The sequence below is a fragment of the Saccostrea cucullata genome, unplaced genomic scaffold (genome assembly GCF_032062105.1).
Source record: "Saccostrea cucullata isolate Sc308-1 unplaced genomic scaffold, CSIRO_AGI_Scuc_v1 ctg6532, whole genome shotgun sequence".
NCBI lineage: Eukaryota > Metazoa > Mollusca > Bivalvia > Ostreida > Ostreidae > Saccostrea > Saccostrea cuccullata.
This window is the reverse complement of record NW_026928792.1, coordinates 14,535-35,019: the sequence shown is the minus strand read 5'-3', so window position 1 is coordinate 35,019 and position 20,485 is coordinate 14,535. Positions and strand designations below refer to the sequence as shown.

At 33.9% G+C, this 20,485-nt stretch overlaps 1 protein-coding gene and 1 long non-coding RNA gene across 2 annotated transcripts; one reads left to right on the top strand and one right to left on the bottom strand.

The window, feature by feature from the left end:
• Nucleotides 1-10,903: 10,903 nt before the first annotated feature.
• Nucleotides 10,904-15,316, bottom strand: LOC134278712 (uncharacterized). The gene is made up of 2 exons (XM_062761007.1): nucleotides 14,230-15,316; nucleotides 10,904-10,931 (listed from the first exon to the last, which is right to left on the bottom strand). Exons 1-2 carry the CDS (start codon nucleotides 15,261-15,263, stop codon nucleotides 10,904-10,906), a joined length of 1,062 nt encoding a protein of 353 aa, XP_062616991.1. The 5' UTR covers nucleotides 15,264-15,316.
• Nucleotides 15,317-17,791: 2,475 nt separating this feature from the next.
• On the top strand, nucleotides 17,792-18,557 carry LOC134278713 (uncharacterized). The gene is made up of 3 exons (XR_009994505.1): nucleotides 17,792-17,848; nucleotides 17,953-18,057; nucleotides 18,472-18,557. It is a non-coding gene; the product is annotated as an uncharacterized LOC134278713 (long non-coding RNA).
• Nucleotides 18,558-20,485: the final 1,928 nt, after the last annotated feature.

The window sequence follows — 20,485 nt, the reverse complement described above, 5'->3', positions numbered from 1 at the left end:
AGAGTATTAATCTGTGTTAAATGTCGAACAGATTCTGAGAAAAAAGGGATTTTCAGTAAATGTTGATTTGTAGTCAATTACATATAGCTGAGAAAAACAATTACGTAAAAAAATGACGTCGATGATGATGTATTTAAATCAATATGCAATATTATACTGACACGCAAAAGGAACGCAACTTCCTACTTTAGGGAGAAATAATTATGTAAAGTAAAAATTTTGTATCTTAAAATTATGGATATTTTCAATTTAGTAAACATCGGTAATATAACGGTTGAACGATTTTCATACCATAACCGGAAGTGAAGTTTTTGTCTGCTTAACAGAAATCAAAAATTGCATGTTTAACAAAACATTTGGCAATATTATGGAGTTATAAGAGTTTTTACTGTTCATCATAAGTAATAGAGCAATATTTCAAAAAATAAACTCTCCTTTCATTTACTGTAACGATACTAAGGCTTCTTGAAAATGACTTAAGAACGCATTTCCATTGCTCTAGCTGGAAAATTTCGATATAAAGGTGATGGAGAGTTGCTGATGCGAAAATTCCCAATATTAAGCCTCATCAGGGTCTTACGTATCATAATCATTAAGGACAGTTCTCTTCCCGGAAGTCCGGAAGGGTGGCTACACTGCTCTAAGTTAGAGAAAATTCGACCCAATCATCTGAAAAACGGGCATTTAAAAATGGCAAAGAATGATTCCATCGCTCAGATCTCGATATTGATGAACCTATTGTATCGTACAAATTAAGCTGCATTGGTTGTTTGGGGCAGTCTTGCAAGTTTTACTTGAATGGCTAAAAGGGGGGTGTTTTTTTTATCAAATCTCTGATGTTCTGAAAAGTGAATTTAGCCTTTCTGTTTTCATCTTTGAAAATCATAAGATAAAAAAATCAAACATTTGTAGATTACTGCTTGTTGCGTTTCTTTTGCATGTCAGTATATATTCATTGAAAGCTGCTGTTCATCGCAGCTATGTTAAGGCCGCCCATAGGAAATATGCCTTAAAATATTCCGAAAAAATCAATATAATGTTGATATTTTTATTATTAGCATGCGTTTTGATTTAATGACAATTTTACTAATGCATATGTATGTATGGGGTCTTAACCGAGTTTGGCCAAAGCGACTTCACGTACATCAGCTGTTTGTCACGTGACATGATTAAAATTAGAAAAAATATTTAGGGATACAAAGATCGTAAAAGTTCAAGGATATACGGATAATTTTTCACTATGAAATTGATTGCGTTTTCTTTAAGACAAGTGCTGGGAGCAACTTCTCCATGCCCAGAAATTATATAAAATTTAGCCGACTTTCGATAAACTATGTGCATTTACACTATATTCATTGAAGAAATGTAAAATTACGGAAAAAATCAACAGCGCACAACTTGCTCCCAACACTTTTCGAAAAAGTAGGGAAAATAGCTACATGTACATGACTACATGTGTATAAAATATCATTATTTATAATCAAGCGGATGTCACTGAACTTTTGAGATTTTGGAGGGGTACTACCTGTGACTGTAGTACGTTTCTGTATAAAAGTGCATGACTGCGGCTTTATAAGAGTCCTAATAGTTATCAATTAAATAAGACTGTGAACTACTGATAAATGCATTCAAAAATATAAATCAAATTTAATGAGATCACACTTATTTAGTTTTAATTTTCATATTTTCAGTTCCACTAATAGCTTGATCTGCGTCTCAAGTACAGAGAAACTGCATGTCAAACTATCCTATGACGTCATATTTGTTAGTACAGCGAGATCAAGTTGGCTTTGATTTTACTTTCAAATATGTGTTGTAATGACAAGATAAGTTACACATTGATTTATATTTACAATAATTATAAGTAATCAAAGTATGTAAGAGTATATGAAAAAGTAAATTATTATTTATTCGCCGAGATTCAATTGTACAATTTCACTGTGACGTCATAATCAAATTCCTGAGGCACTGCATACACTGATCTACCTTTGGCTAGCCCTTTACCTAGTTGCGATATGAAATTAAGTCCTTTCTCAGCTCCAGTGAATCAGACTCTAGCAAAATAAGTGTATGAGGTAATGGAACCGGAAGTTGAAAAACTATGATATTGTCGGACGTCATGAAACTAAACGACAAAGGCGGCAAGTAATCATGTAATGTCGATTTTATTTTATTTGTTTTTTTTTTAAATAAAATTTGGCAAATATTGAACGTTCATTTATAAAGGTAAAATTTTAATTGTTTCTCTACTAATTGTTGTTTTATGTTCCTTACAAATTTTGAAGGCACAGACTACAGTACATAGTAATAATTTTATAGCCCCAGTCTTCTACCCCTCGTATGTCCATAGATATAACATCCATTTTTTTCCTTTGATATAATCATTCACAGTTCTCTGATTGGATGAGATCGATCTTTGTAAAAATCGTATTAGGTTAATCCCTGTCTGAATCCGCACTTTTTGCGTTCTACATTGAATATCATTTTTATGCACCCTTTGTTCATGTTGTAAGTGAATGATTATCGTTTATAACCTATAGGCTGATAATTTTTTCCACCACACTACCAGGCTAACAAAAATGGCGCAACAGAAACAAAGCTTTTGATTGGGTTACAAATCCGTAATTTCCCGACGATGTTAAATTTAACAGATTTCTCATAGCGGCATGAATTGAATAATCTGTTATAAAATTGTTTTATGTACAACACAACAGATAAACAGTGTAGCTTAGGTTAAAAATGAATAAAACGAATGCTTGTTGATCAAAACATCGAAGACTGGAAAAGCAATATTTTAATTCATCCAAGATATGATTTATCCATTTAAATAAATAAATGAATATTTCCTTTGAAACTGGGAAATGGTTCTCCCGAGAGAATATCGGGTTTGTATAAGTGATATAAGTGATTTTATGTAGATTGGAGATGAATTTCATTGTGTTTTTAAATACAAAACGAAATTAAAGAAGATAGGTTAAAATATATCTCAAAGTATTGACATTTCTATTAATTTGTATTTAATATCCTAAAAAAATAAAATTTGGTTCATTTTCTCATGAACTACCATAGATGAGTTGCAAGTTGGAGAAAAGAATTGTACTCATACATGTAACAGAAGATGCGTCTATAGTTCCATGAACGCATTAGATGAGAGAAGGTTTATGGTTGGAGGAAATAAAGAATTAAGAAATAAACAACGTTATTTAGTGTACATGTACATTAGTGTTATGAATAGATCTGCTGGCATATTCCATGATGCGCGCTAGCAGAGCTATTGCTATTCATAATGCCATGTTAAATAATCGTTGTTTATAACTTATATTTGCATTCTTTGATGTTGACAAGAATATCAGAGGAAATCCTGACTTACATAAGGACGCAGCGTCTTCTGTCTTCAGTAAAGAAAACCATATACGGCTTTAAGATCAATACACCTGATCAATACTCCTTTTCTCTTATAAATCACAATTTATAAAGTATTTCCCTCTCAAACACAGTTATCTGGATACAAGCAGCGCCGTCATCACATTCTCTTAATTTTTGTTTTGATGCAGTCGTGACGTCATCGATCAACGTTATTGAAATCCTCTGACAAATATCAATAATTTAACACTATGATAAAAATGAGAATGCTTTTATTATGATTATTACTCCCGTATGCTTTTCTGTGATTTTTTGGGGTACTTTTTCTACTATAGTATTTATTTTTTTCTTGAAATAGATATAGATCTAGTAGTTAAAGAAATTTTCTCTTTCTGAATGTTATTACCCAAGTTTGAAGATTTATCGTTCTTTGTACAAGTATGCATGATACGAAAAAATAAAAATATGGAGTTCTATTCAATTTTTATTCATTTTTATATTCAGTTTCATTTTACAATTAAATACATTGACCAAAATTAAATTTTTAAAGATATCAAACAGCAATTTCAAATTGTTCTAAAATCCTTTTTTTTTCAAAAAATATTATCAAAAACTTATATTTAGTCCTTTTACTAAACTTCTCAAAACGATATATAAGTGTAGTAGAGCTTGTTCTACACGAGTGAGATAGACAGTACAAGCAGTTGCGGCTCTCTCCCATTATTAGAGAAAACCACACATATATAAATTTCTTAAAGTTTAATGGCGAATAATGGCCATGGCAGCACTACAATTTTCAGGAAATTACATTTAGTTACTGGTTACAATCGTAACCAAGGTTACCGACCCAAATACATTGGGCGATTTTGGCAACCCAAATGGCAAATGGCAAATACATGTAAATGAAAATCATCATGAAATGGGCAAATACACTGGGTGATTTTGACAACCCAAATGGCAAATGGCAAATACATGTAAATGAAAATCATCATGAAGTAGGCAAATATAGAAATGAATATATATGAAATAGGCAAATATACAAATGAAGCTGTTAAGCAACCTACTGGCAAATAATACATTGCAAATGTTTCATCCTGTCTGACACAAATAAGCAAATTAAAATTTCACACATATTGAAAATAATTATGTACAGTTGTAGCGAGCCCTGGGAACAGATGCTCACTAAATATAACCCTATTTAAGTTCAGCTAAAGATTGCGCCAATGGACACTATGTGTCCACCGCCACAATGGCGGTAGCTGAACGTTTATGATTATACCCCCCCCCCCCCCCGCCCCTCCTTTTTAAAGAATGGCAAAGCAAATAAATTAACATTGCATACCAAGACAAATGTGTATAAAACAATCACATCAGCTTCATCTATTGTGTGTCTATTTTAGTTCGCTTTACGTTATTTAGTCAGTGTAATAGAGTGCCATGCATATGGCCATTAAAGCCCACCCTTGACATTTTAAAATTATGCAATGCTTTCCTCAAAGTTTCAACAAATATCTCATTGCCTTGCTCTGACAAGTGCAACCCATCCTCTTAAAGTAGAGTATGATCAACCAAAGTGAACACTAGGCAACAAATATATCCCCCTTGATGGGCCAACAACAAAGCTATAAACTCAAAACCCGACTTTAGTAAGAGCATGGTTGTCCCTAGCATTACGCCAAATCAATCTAGGTAATACCTGAAACCAAATAGGTTTCAATATTTGTTGTTTGGTAACAGAGATAAAATTGAATCAAAAGAATTATTTATGCTATAATGCAAAACACATAATGGAATTTGACTCATGTCTTTGCCATTGCAATGTAGAAAGAGATTATAATTTTGTAGTATCTTCATACCTTGACATTAATTTGATTTTTGGGGGGAGATGTCACCATCCCATGCCACCTTTTCCCTGCCACCAGATATTAGCTTTCAATGTGGATAACCTAAAATGGGAACCCCCCCCATTTTTTCTAGCATAACCAAAACCAGAAGTCTCTGTGGAGACTGTAGCTCTACTGGTTTATACTTAAAACAAAGGAAGAGAAAAGTAGCAGTTGATACTTGAAACTTTTAAACAGCAATAAATAGAAAAATGATCCTTGCCACTCATCAATATAAAAACCGATGCGCAGAATCAAGTATCCTAGCATAGTCCACCTGTGTGCCAAGTTATCTTGAAATAAGACCAAAACTGTAGGAGGAGTAGCATTTTGAAAGAAATTCAAAGAAATTTCTATTCTTAGTAATCATGGCAGCACCATTCGTTGAAATCCCAAAATCATGCCATAATATTGACAATCCAAAAAAAATGTACATATTCTTACACCCTCTGAAATATTTGTAAACAAAAATGATCATATTCAAAATAAGATTTAGCATAAAGGTATTAGAAAACCTATCAAGCTATACTGCTTGAGGTGCTTAAAAAGTAATACAAATAATTGAGTCTTTAGCCATCAATGAATTTGAGGTTGGTATTCTTATTTATCTCTTGTAAGCTTTTGATCCCCAACGACCTAATTCTTGATATAATTGGTAATCTAGCATCTACAGAACTTTGCAGTCTTGACATGCCTACCACCATCTTTTTCAAAACAACAAAGTCTCAAGTACTGTAGATTACTAAATTTTCGCGACACCTTATTTTCGCGAGATAGTCATTGACTCTTTATAAGCGAGACATAATTTTCACGAATTGTTGTTCTTCCTCTACATAATCATGATAATCTTAAGGAATACTTTTAAACGCGAGAATGAAATTTTCGCGACTTCATTGTCTCGCGTAATTACGCGAAAATAAAGTTCTCGCGAATAAAACGTGATTTACAGTACCATCAAGTTTACATTTTAAGCTTGTACCTGACAGATAAGTTCTTACCGTAGAATATGACAGATTATCTATTATCTATTTTTCACCAGGATGCCAAATCGGATGTGACCCACAAGATAATAAGACAAGCCTTGAACTGTATATTGTTTAAACTGAAACAAGCTAAAAAAATGTTATGTCCCTGATTACTTTAGTACCAACCCATTCACTTGGCCTCTTAAAAACAACCAATGATTCTTGAAGAAAGTGCCACAACTTAATTCTGAAATCCATGATCTATCAGTAAATAATTGGAGTTGATCATTGTCTACTCAGTCAATTTGTGGAAAGTAACAGCAGCCATTGAACAAATCTAAAAAAGTAAACCACACTTTCAAGTCCTCTTTAACCACCACAGAAACCCTGATAAAGTGATGTGGTTTACAGACCCCTTGCATGATGTCATAAATGATGCCTAGTGAATGCCCGGCCTAACAGAAATTCAACAAATCTGCAAGAGCCTTAAATTCCTTTAGGGTAGCCTTCTTTCTTCACATAAAACTGTTGATCAATTCCTTTAAACTATTCTACTTATCAACTGGGATTCTTAACATCATTTCAAACAAATCTAACACAAAACCCAAAAAGGTCAGGGGAGTGGAAGGCCACACTGTTTTATCATCAGCTATTGAGGGGACACCTAACTGCTCGCATAGCCCCCAAAAAATGACATGAGTTCATCACATGTATTCCTACCTGCCCTAGCAGGAAACCAAAAATAATCTAAGTAATGCACAACAGATTTCTGACCAGACTGTTGCTTCAATATCCATTCCAAATATGATGAAAATTCCTCAAAGACTACAAGACACCACAAAATATTTATTTAAATCCTAAAAGCTCAAAGATCTGCCGGGTGAACAGGAAGCAACCTAAATGCAGACTTGAGGTCCATTTTTTCCAATTCAAGGCCCCCTTACCCAACAAACTTAGTAACCTAACTGCATCATCTAATGAGGAGTAATTGACTGAGGAGAAAGATGGATCAATAAAGGAATTAACACTCAAGTTTTCCAGTTTAGATAAATGATGAATCAACTTAAATGATCCATCTTTTTTTTCGGTTCTAAACCTGCAGGTGAATTAAAGCCTAAGACTGGGAAAGTGTCTTGAATGGAATGGGCCAGTAACTCTTTCAGCATAATTTTTTAAAACTTTTTTTTTCAGAATTCCAAGCTCATTATCCCTAGCTGACTTTAAATCAAAACAATTAGTAAATACCCTTTTGACCATTAATTTAGAAACCTTCATAAAACCCCTTTGGCAAAATTTCTGAACTCTTCCTATTATAATCAGAGTTTTGTAAATAAGCTGCATAAACTTCTACTTTAAATGGGGAATAACCTAGGTCCAGTAGATTGTGGTGCACTGGGGTATCATGCTCAAGGCTGGGGTGGTCTTGATGAAAGCCTCTGGTTCCTGTATTATAATGGGTACCTTTGACCTGAAAAATCTCTAGAAGCATATTGATATTTAGCAGACGGGCCTTTTTAAATAGATGAGGTCCGCTACAGTTCAAACATTTATGTAATTAATGGCACTGCTGTTTCACACAAACCCGATAATTGTTATAGTCATAGCATTTACCCCCCCCCCCCCCGGAAGGTTTTGCACCGGTCCAATAAACGATGGTACCATGTACAGGAGCTTAAGCACCTGATCAAATATTGATGAAACAGTTGAATTTCTTGTAATTCTCATTTGAAATTGACCATTATAAAAATGCCACCTTATATCTGTTAGCCTACCTGCTAGCCCCTACACAAACAGTGTTGATTTATTTAAACAAGCCAAAAAAGAAATTCTGTAGGATGTACTGTGGCATATACTGAAGAGAAAATAAAAGATGCATCAGTCCACTGCTGTACATTTGTAATTTTAAATGTAACCCATTTCAGTTCAATTACTACTTGACCATTTGAGAATGTTAGTGTTTGCTTATCAACCATCAGGACCGGATTGGACAGAAGCTGACCTAAATCAATGAATTGTCCCTCTACATTTTATGTTTGATTTATTCTGTAGCATTTTCCCCCAAACTACCGCATATACCATCGATCTCATTACCTGTTGTATCAACATGATTGGCTGTCTTACATTGAAATCAGATTCATTGCTGGAACTAGGACTAGTGGAAAAAGTAACCACACTTGTAGTAACCATGGTAACAATAATCGTCTGTACAGGCCCGCCGAGGGTATGTTTTCCTCTGACGAAACTTCTGTAGATTCGACTGATCCCACTTTTTGGTTTAGGCCTGCTCGTAGATGCTGATTTCCGCTTCGCCGGCTTGGCAGCGGGTTTAACTCTAGGCATTTTCTGAAACTACCGACTTTGGAATAAGAAATACAATACAGAAAAATAGGCCTAATAGTAAAGTTATTATTATTATTTTTAATATTGACTCAGCGTTACGACTTCGACAATTTTTGTAAATAAAATCATTATTATTATTATTTGCTCAAATATTGACTAAGCGTTACGATTTTTCTGTTTTATATTAAGCAGTTAAGCATGTAGTTTTCCAAAATCGAAAAACATCCGAAAAGTCATGGACGTAATGATGCAAATACACAGGAAAATAAAGATTGCTACAAACATTCTCCTTAAATTTCATGCATAACATGAATTCTTTAACACAATATAAAATAAATAAATTTTTATCTTGAGATGCAGGATATGTCTGCTCCCCTTCATTCTCTAACGGAAAAGGGAGTCCTAAGGATTTGACTAAAATACCAAAAGTTGAAAGAACGGGAAAATACTAATGACCCGATAACCCTGAATATGGGTCTCTCTAATAACGCGATTTAATTTTCAGCAATTAAATCGAACTATGAACATGTAGCCATCAACAGCATTCATAGGACTATAGATAGTCCTATGAATGCTGTTGATAGCTACATGTTCATAATGGGAGAGAGCAGTGGATATATGCAAATATTATGCAATAAATGGTATATTCTACGAGTCATGGCTGCGTGAACTACAAACAACATTATTTCACAAATTAAAACATATATACCGTAAATTGACAAATAATCGCAATAGTTTTAATTTCGCTATGTTCGCGTTTTTATTATTTTTTCGTGAAATTAAACCCAGCGTGAATGTTATTATGAGTTTTAAAAACGTTTTAATGCTTATTTGAAATTTGTAATTAATTTCTTGGAGCGTGAAATTAAAACCATCGCAATTGGAACTTTTTGAGATACCGTGAATTTTTCACATCGTGGAGTTAAAACAACTTACAGTACTTAAAACATACTAACTTTAGGACCACGATATGTTCAGCAAGGGAAGCAAATAAATACTGCGACAATATGTACCTGTGCATTTTTTTTTTACCGGTAAGGTCATCTGTAGAATAATGTTTGCTTTGTTTGCTTTCACTCTTCCGACTTGGGGTTAAATTATTGTCGGTAAGTAGATGGAATACATATTTTTTTTCTAGAATATCTGTTTACGAGATAAGAGGAATAAAAGATAAAGAAATATAACAATATTGTGTCCTGAGATGTAAAAAAGTGTCAAGTTAGGCCATTTTAGTCATTCTTTCGGAAAAGGGCAACCGAACAAGTTTCTAAAGATGATCTGACAATATTTTCATTTCCAATTGTTTTCCATATGAAAAACACTACAAAAGTGAATCTTGGTCATTTCTCCGTGATTCTTCTGTAAATTTCTTTATATTGAAATACTACTGAAAGATCAAATGTCAACCTGCAAGTATACGTATGCGTATACGTATGGTATATGACTGGTGTATAAATACACTGAAGAAAAAAAGATGTTTTGTTTAATTGTTTACTAAGTAATTAGATGTGATAAATATTTTTACAAAGGGAATAATTAATGAATTATCTCCGGATCAAAAGCAAGTCCCCAGTCCACTATCAACGAGGCATCGCGAGACCTGGAACTCCACTTTCGTAAACTACACATCTGAACCACGTGGAGAAATCAACATCGCCACATAGATCTGCACTTCATCATCTGATACAGACATCGCCCCTCAGTCATTACCATCCGACTTATTTTGCAACTCAACTTCCTCTATTATTTTAACATCCACACAAATCTGTTTCCTGACCATGCTGACCAACCCCCGATTCATCAACTGCAACACTGCATTCAGTATGGCGGCGGAGAAGTATCCTAGGGCCTAGACACGTGTTCGTGCTTCCGACAACCTAAATCTAGGTCACATATATAATTAAAATTAACACGATTGCTTTGATCATAATTTAGAATTCTTTTGATGTTTATTCTATAAATGTTGATATTTGGCTACAGTAACTAAATAATTAAAAATTTTATAAGTGCGCTTTAGCGCATGCAATGAAATTAAAATTTTATGAATAAAACTGAAGTAAGGTATAATGATGTATTCTCCCTGGCTTCCGGTAATCCCAGCCTATTTAAAGAAAGAGATCTCGCGAGATCTTCCTTCTGACTTTTGGCTGAGTTGGTAAAAGATATTTTTTTTTTATAGGAAATACAAAATAACATTCATAAAACTTTAATTTCATTGCAGTAAATTGATAAATGCACAAATAAAATAAAAAAGTGTTTTTTTTTTTTTTTTTTGTTTTTTTTTTTTTTTAATTTTGTTATCAAGGTAGTGAAGGTACAAAGTACTAAGTTGTTCACGACTTAGGACTCTGGCTACTTCTTGCCGGCAAAGGTTGGAGCTCTACAAAACATATGAAAATATATGTTGAATCTCAAATGTAATTCATAAACTGAAATAAACATCAAATGTATAATAATACATACATGTACACATGTACCCTTAAAACAAGACTAAAACATTCAGGTAAGTGTATAAGCCCCTAGGGTGTGGAGGGTGGGGGGCTTATACCTTACTTCAGTTTTATTCATAAAATTTTAATTTCATTGCATGCGCTAAAGCGCACTTATAAAATTTTTAATTTTATCTCACAAAACTGAAGTAAGGTATAATGATGTATGTTTAAAGCCAAATGTTTTAGTTTTGGTTTGATATTCTTTACTTCAATCTAAACACAGAATCTGAGAATCCTGAATCATTTTTGACAGGTTTATTGTAGAAAGTATAGAAAGTACTTGCTGATTTCCAGTTTGCTTTCTCCATGATTTGTTTGACAGATAACCCAAATTTGTTTGCTTTAGACGTACTAGCTCCTCTAGTAGAATGAGCTTTAAAAATATCTGTATTAATCCCTGAATCCTCTAACACAGTTTTGAGCCATCTAGCAATTGTGCAAGACTTAACAGACTTGTGTGGTTTCAAAAAACTAAGAAAAAATTTACTTTCTCCTTTTCTAATAGGTTCTGTGCTCTCTAAATATTGCAAAATGTGTTTTCTGACATCAAGTAGTTCACTTTCAAACTGACAGAATACCAACTTCATAGGCTCTTGACCTACCCTTCTTGTTTTAGTCAGCTGCACAACCTTAAACTCTATTTCCTTTGGGTAAATTTGCATATGATTCAAATCTAAATGGTACAATTCTGATGACCTGCAAGCTGTTGACAAAGCCATGAGACTGACAACTTTCAATGTTAACAATTTTAAGCCTAAATTTTCACAAGGCCCTAATGAAATTAGATATTTTAATACAATATCAACATCCCATGTCTGAGTGTATCTGGGCATAGGCGGTCTACAATTAAACACCCCCGACATAACCTGCTTGATGAGGTTGCTTTGACCTACTTTAATACCATTGATTTCTGGGTGGAAAGCTGATATTGCTGATCTATAACTGTTTACAGACCTGTATTCATAACCTTTTTGGAATAATTCTGACAAGAAATTAGCTATATGTTCCAAAGAGGAGAGAAATGGATTAATTTGTCTGCTGTTACACCAGCTAGCCCAGTGTTTCCAGCAGCTGTTATAAGCTGATTGAGTTCCCTTTCTCCAAGATGCTGCAAGTAATTCGGAAGTGTTTGTTGATAAACCTTGCACCTCTTTGTATCGCCTGAAATTTTCCAGGCCACTAATTTCAGTGTGCCGTTGACTATCAGAGGGTGTGGTCCCCCCCCCCCCTGGTGACAGAAGAAGGTCTCTCTGTGGTGGTAGAAGAATTGGGTTTACAATTGACATGTTCAATAACATTGGGTAATAAGGTTGTGTCTGCCATGATGGTGTCACAATGACTAACTCTCCCTTCTCTTTCCGGACTTTGGCTATGCATCTCTGTATCAGACAAAATGGTGGAAATGCATAAGCTTTCATCTCTCCCCATTTCGCTAGGAATGCATCTGTTCCCATAGCAAATGGGTCGGGTTTCCAGCTCATGTATTTCTCCAACTGTGCATTTAGCCTGTCCGCAAACAAATCCATTTCTAGAGGACCCCATTGTAAATTTATCTGTGTAAATATCTTTGGGTTCAGTCTCCAGCTGTTTGTGCTCATTGGCGACACGTTCCTGCTTTCCCAATCTGCTTTCTGATTGAGAACTCCAGGAAGGTGTTCCGCCGTTAGAGTTATTTTCTTTTCTAGGCAATACTCCCATAGATCTTTTGCTATGTTTGTTAAAATGGGCGATTTTGTCCCCCCCATCTTGTTCACATAAGTAACCGCAGTTACATTGTCCATCCTCAGATGAATGTGTACATTTACCTTGTTCTTTGTCATTGATCTTACAGCAATATTTGCAGCTTTTAGTTCTAAGGCATTTATGTGGAGTTTTTTCTCTATCGGGCTCCATGGACCCCCCATTTTTTCCTGTGAAAAAGGGCAATTGAACCCCCATCCCATTGTGGATGCATCTGTCTCTATCCAAGATCTGGTTCTTTGGTTATTATTTGTTTCCCATTCCAAACCTCTGACTGTTGGATCCACCAAGAAATTTCTGTTTTACATTCCTGGGATAGTGTGATTTTGTTCTTGTAACTGTTTTCTTTGACAAGACATTTCGTTTTGTACATTTGTAATTCCCTGACATAAAGTGAGGCTGGAATTACTGCCTCTACTGTTGCATTCAATGATCCAACTAAACTTGCCAATTCTTGGATTGTAATGTGGTTGGATCCTAATGCATTTTGGCATTTCATTTTTATGTTCTGAATTTTGTCCTGAGGTAAATAAACACTTATTTCTACTGAATCCACTTTTAGACCCAAAAATTCTATCATTTGTTTTGGTTCTAGCACTGATTTCTTCCAGTTTATCAACCACCCCAGGTTGTGTAATAACCAAATAAGGGAAACTCTGTCCTTCATCATCCCTTCTTTGGTTTGATTCAGCAGTAGAATGTCGTCCAGGTAGATTACCAGTCGAATCCCCATTCTGCGCAGAAATGCTATGATAGGTTTCATAACTTTTGTGAACAGACGGGGACCGGCTGCCAATCCGAAAGGAAGACTCGTGTACTGTAGGAGTTGTCCCCCCCAACTGAATCTCAGGTATTTTCTGTGAGCTTGGTGTATTGGAATGCAAAAGTATGCATCCTTCAGATCTATTTTGCACATGAAGTCGTTTTTTATCATCATGTTTTTCACTACTTGGAAACCTTCCATTTTGAAATGTTCGTAAGTCACAAATTCGTTTAGTCGTTTTAGATTGAAAATGGGACGTGACCCCCCATCTTTTTTGGGGCGTACAAACAAAGTGCTTATGAATTGATCTTGAACTATGTTCTTGGGGTCTACAATCTCCACCGCTCTTTTTTGTAACATCTCTTGAATTTCTGCATCTAGAATTTGAAATTCTTTCTCTGAATAATTTATTTTTGGGACAGATGTTTGACTGGGTGTTTTTAAGAAATCTATTTTGTACCCTTCTAATTCTGTCAAGACTGAAGTGTCTTTTGTAATCTTTTCCCAATTTGAAACAAAATGCTTTAGTCTGCCCCGCGAGGGGATATGATTTTGTATAATCTCTCTTAATTTTAATTTTTCTACACCTGGGTGGAGATTGTGATGATCCCTCAGAACTTTTGACATCTGTTCTACTACTATCGGTATGTTTACATGTGACGTCATTGACAAACTAGACATACCTCTGTTTCTTTGTAATGGCGCCTCTGCCGGTGCCTCTTGAGTAGCTCGACCCTCTGGACTTTCTCTGATCACCAGAGGGTCCCTGCCGAAAGGGCTGGTCAACACTCTGTCTTGGTTTCTTGTTGACAGGTCTGGCGATGTCCCTCGACATCTCTCGTGCACGCTTTCTGTCTTTCGACTTCCTGTCGTTCCCAAACAAGACCGACTCGTCTTGAAATTTTGTCTCGTTTTCACGCAACATGCTCTTTGCTTTCTTGGTACTTTTGAGAATTTTGGCGAGGAAATTCAGTCTTCGTTCGTAAAGGCACGCAACATTCACTTGACCAATCATGAGTATAGTTTTTTCCAACAAGTTCACCACTTCCTCGATTTCCATACTAGACGTAGTGCCCTCATGAGCTTTGTCCATTTCGTCCCAAATTCTAGATAAGGGTCCCATGCACTGAGAAACTCTTTTCTGTACAAATTTCAGTGAAGAATCGTGCATTTTAAAGAACTTCATAGACTTGTGATCCGCCACCAAGTCCTCGAGGTAATCGTCGACATCCGGCGGATTCAAAAATTGGTTGCCTGGTATAGGCGCGTCCTCTAAAATGCGGGAGCGAATTTTCTCCTCAGATAAATGAAGTTTGAAATACTTCTTGGCATATTTTGCTTTACTTTTATCAAGCATGTATTCCGTCTCATCACTGAGCGGATCAAAACGCTTAGCGTCTAGTTCATCGCCAGAATCAGCCTGTGGCTCGTCACGGCTATGCGACTGTGTCAATGGCGACTTGTAAGTGAAATCGTTAATTTCGCCATCCTCTTCTGATGAACTATCATCTTCATAAGGATCGGACGAATCACTGTCGTTTTCATAACGATCTTTGTCTATCGCTCCCTTTTTCAGTCTTTTCTTAGGGATGCTATAACTTCCCCACTTTTTGGGGTCGCCATCTTGGCCATACAAGAGTTTTTTATCTGCATGATTTGCAGAATTGCCATCTTGGCCCACATCTGCCCCATCTGGGCTACAAACAGGACTATCCATGTCCAAAACAAAAGGCTGCACCAAAGTAAGTAAAAATACTAAGGTTAAACGCAAAATCCACAAGGATTAAAGTAGATAAGAATAGATAAACAAATTTCGTCTGCTATATCCATGAAGCCAAACGGAAGAAGGAAGATCTCGCGAGATCTCTTTCTTTAAATAGGCTGGGATTACCGGAAGCCAGGGAGAATACATCATTATACCTTACTTCAGTTTTATGAGATAAAATTATAAAATTTGGCTTGTGTTTTACGGGCCTATTTTTTTTTTATAGTAAAATTTGACGTCATGGGGCGGGGCTATGAAAAATAACATGGAATGCCTCATGTATTTCAAATCTACTAAATTAGACGGCTTTCTGATTTATTTCAAAATTTTTTATTTTTTGAAGTAAAAATGGAAATATAAGGAATCACTGTCTAGTTACATGTAGGAGGCTATGCCAGGGACATCAACAATAGTGGGAATCATGGGATAAAAACATGAAAATAATCCCATGCGAAAGAATCTCTATATCCAAAATATCTATAATTTTTTTTTATAAAGAATACCATGAACATTCCATTTAAAAGTTTGTGAACACGAACACACAATTTAATTTATACCAGGAAACATGAAATGAGGAAGAAAATGTGTTTGTAAATGGATATTAATCAATTACGTATGTGTATAAAAATGACATTCTATCACATTTGTATTTATTTTCTGAACTGTTCATCATAATTAAGAACATGCATAATATTATATTTTCGGCTAAGACATTTTTTATGCAATTCCTCTGGATTTATTTCATAGATGGACAAAATGGTCGATGCATAGGGTATGTACCAAAAGCTATTAGATGTAGCATCAAGCAAAATAATCATACATATATCTAATTACAGTATCACGTTTTAAGACTGAAGAATGACCGAATTCTTTTTCTTGGTTCAAATCATAGAACCATATTTCGATTTCTATTAGTAAGAAAGTCTGGGATAGATTATCAATTCAAGCGGGGGGATCAGGGATGAATCCTTCAAGCTATCTTGGACCGTGTAATTGTCCAGACAACAAAGATTGCAGATCTGTTCAAAGTTGTGTTCAAATTCTCTTTTATATACATATGTCAGTTTAATGTTAAATAAAGTCGCCAAAAAGGCTTCCTTTCAACAAATATTAAATACTCTCTCCTTTGGAATACTATTCAAAAAGGGATAGTCATACGATGTATGAAAAGAAGAAAAGAGAGAGACAAAAAATTATAATGATATTTAAAGTTACCGATATAATTTTTTTTTCGTAGTTTTATTAGTACATGTACATAAAATTAACGTTTTGAAATTGAAACTTGTCCTTTTTTCATGTTATCCGTTTGGAAGTCATATTATAAAATTTTGCTTCAAATGCTTCAATGGACACGAACGCCAACAACGTTTTCTAAAGCAGTATTTGAAAACACGACGGTAATTTCGGGATTCTTCTTTTAACAAGATTATTATTTCATAATTAAAATGATAGTTTGCTTGTCAATAATTTACCTGGATTCAGAAATTGTTCATACGTAGAGCATTCTCCTGTGTATCAAATCAAAAGAGATAAATAAAGTTCGTATGCATGCAGGTGATGAAGGTATGTTGCTGCATAAGTAGGGGAAGTAAGGGAAGTTAACCATTGAAAAGACCTCACGTTTATCATAGAGCTTGGTTGTTAGATTACTCTTACATGTTACGTCCTTTTCAACAGAATTTCAACTTTCCAATTCAGAAATCTAGAATTAATATGTTTGACCTTTTGTTTATAAGGCTGAATTTTTATTGAATTCAGTAACAAAGCTATTTTTCTCCAAGATAACTTCCGTCTGTATTAAAATTATTAAATTTTGTTTTTATTTTACTTGATGAAAGATTAAGGTTATATTAGAAAATATAACTAGCCTACCTCACAATGAGTTACATCAAAAGCTTATTCGTGAACTTAACGTTACTTTCATAAGATGCTCAATTCAATTCATTTTTGCAGGAAAAATTGTCACTTTGTCTACACCGATTATGAGAATTAAATTATAAAAAAATGAATTTGATAACTACCCAAGTAGTCCTGGTATAACATGGGTTGAAATAGTTTTTGCTATTATCCAAAACGCTTCTCGGTTTATAAATTGTAAACTGTTCCAACCCATGTTATACAGTATAACTTCGTAGCTATGAAATTCATTCCTTAAACAAAGATTGATTACAGCAATTCAAGGATATATCCATCAAACTTTTTCCCAGAAGCAAACTATGCTATTCAGTCCATGAATAGTCACATAAAGGTTTGGGAAACTGACCTTCTGTCAGAGCTCTTTCTTTCAGTCACCATCCAGTAATTCTTCTAAACTTTCAGTTAACTGAATGACATAGTATTATCTTGTTTTTTTTAGAAAGAGAACACACTTTGAATATCGGTTTTTATCACATCAACATTGTTTCCCTTTTTGAAATAGTCTAGAAATATGCATTTTAACTTTAGAGAACAGAAACGTTAATTTAAAGCTTGTGTTTTTAGCCCATTAAAATGCTGCAGAGGATTTTGGTTTGATGAAACAAGAAATATTTGTTCACGTAAGTGTTATTTAATCAAGTCTTTTCAATTGTGAATAAAAGTATCCCTATCTATTGGAATGAATTACTTAATGTAGCTGTTATTCAATTTTATCTTTATGTAGCTTGTGAGTATCCGCGGTACGGTTTAGCATGCGGCGAAATATGCAATTGTTCTAATAATTCTTGCGACAAATTTCAAGGTTGTGTATTCGGAGATGATATGACGGGTTAGTGATCAACTTAAATGCATTTTTGATGTGTATCATTTTTCACATAAGAAAAGCATATCTGAAAATATAATTTATCTAGAAAAAATTGGCATCTGTATTTAGTCTAAAATGATGTTAAATATGCACAGGAAATTCTATGAAAATAACAGTAAATTACATATATTACAATTAAAATAAATGTCTATCAATATCAAATAATAGTGTCTAAAAATGACAATGCAGTAATTATCTAAAACTCATGGCATTTTTTAAAAATTCTTTTAGTGTACAAGTATGAAATGTCTCAACTTGACATTTTTAAAGTTTTAAAACGAAATATACATGTATTCATATTCAGGTGTCCAAAAGATGCCCATCTGATATGATAAAAAACGCGATGTGTTTGATTTATGTATTTTATTTATGTGATAGATTCAACAGTTGTGAAAACTACCATTAGCTTACATCTTGGAAGCAGTTTGCAAGAAAGAGGTAGCAACTCATCACCAGTTTTTCAGATAAAAAGAAACCATAATAAATGTAAGTCAGACAGAATAATGCAAAAAACATACATGTATTTATTTATTCTTATCTTTTAAAAGAATTTCAAACCAACTACATTTTATCTAAAGCAGAGGAATTAAAAAATTTTAGCCAACATAATATTATTGCATAAAGAAACGTTTAATTTATAAAGTATTTAAATGGGATACATACTGGTTAATTTCAATACATAGGAAGAAACAAGGCCTTTCAGTGAATTTTCAGTGACCATTTAGCCACTGAATGGCACATACATTTCACTGACCTTTCAGGTGCCTTTCAGTTACATTTCAGGTACCTTTCAGTCACCATTCAGCGGACACATTTCAGTCAACTTTCAGTGACCTTTCCGTCGACTTACAGTGACCTTTTTGTCGTCTTTCAGTTACCTTTCCGTCACTTTTCAGTGACATTTTAGTATCAATTTAGCGATTTTTTTTCACTAGCTAATTAATTTATAATCAGATATTTTCCGGAAGCAATATTTCGAATAAAGATTTATTATTCAATCTTAATTTTGTCTCTTTTTCTTATCGTGATTAAATTAGGGTATCTTAAAGGATATGTCAAATAATTATTATAATGTTATAAAATAAATGATACTGATTCATTTTTTTAATTTTCTGATTAGATAAAGGAAACAAAAATTTTTCAAGTGATAAAAAATGATGATCTGAGAGTCGAATCAAAATTTAAAATAAATGTCGTATAACACATTCTATAGTGCTTATACATGTATTTTTTTCATGAAAATATTTAGTTTTAAATGATGAGACAGAATTTATATTACTTACACCTTTTCCGGAAGGAGCCTAATATTATAAATTTGGTTTCTTAATTGTCAAAACCGCAGGTTATTTATTTTAAGTTTCGAAAGACATCGTTTTGGTTTTTTTGCATGAATAGAATAAATCATTTATACATGCATCTTGTAGAAAAAAAAACTAAATATTGTAGATTTTAAGCTTTTAAATGATACAATTAGTAATGTACGCACAGTTTTAAAATTATTCTAGATAGAGAATTCACAACAATCTCAAATCTCTGACATAGGATCCAGCAGGCACGCAACGTTGTTTCAACGTTGAAAGGAGGTGGAATATAGGTTGCAACGTTGTTTCAACGTTGAATTCTCAACCTTTTTTTCAACGTTGAAACAACCTTGAAGCTGCAACATATTTTCAACGTTGAATGTTCGTCGATATTTCAACGTTGAAACAACGTTGAGGCTGCAACATATTTTCAACGTTGAATGTTCGTCGATATTTCAACGTTGAAACAACGTTGAAGCTGCATCATATTCTCAACTTTTGATGTTCGTTGATATTTCAACGTAGAAACAATGTTGAAGCTGCAACATATTTTCAATGTTGAATGCTCGTTGATATTCAACGTTGAAACAACGTTGAAGATTCAACATGTTTTCAACGTTGAGTATTTCCTGATTATGTAGAGTTAAAACAAGGTTTAAAAATGCAAAGTTGACTGTCTCTTGATTTCAACGTTGAAACAACGTGGAAGATGCAACATATTTTCAACTTTAGAGAAGTTAGGAAAATTTAACGTTGAAACAACGGGTAACGAGTATTGAGCACTTTATTTTTTAAGTTCAAAATATTAAGGTGTCTTTTACTTCTAATCCATGCGATTTTTCGCAATATACACACAGCTGTTTGCATTGTTATAAAATATTATATATAATAATAATTATACTTAATAAATGAAACGCATGCATTATAAATTGATTCACTCAAAAGAGTTGTGCCAATAGCTAGTACCATTATAAGATTTTAAATATGAGTTAATAATAAAAAGCATGGTATCTACATTTAACACTTCATTATAATTATGTTTCAAAAAAGTTATTTTTTAAAATAAATTGTAAATGCTATTTTTTGACATA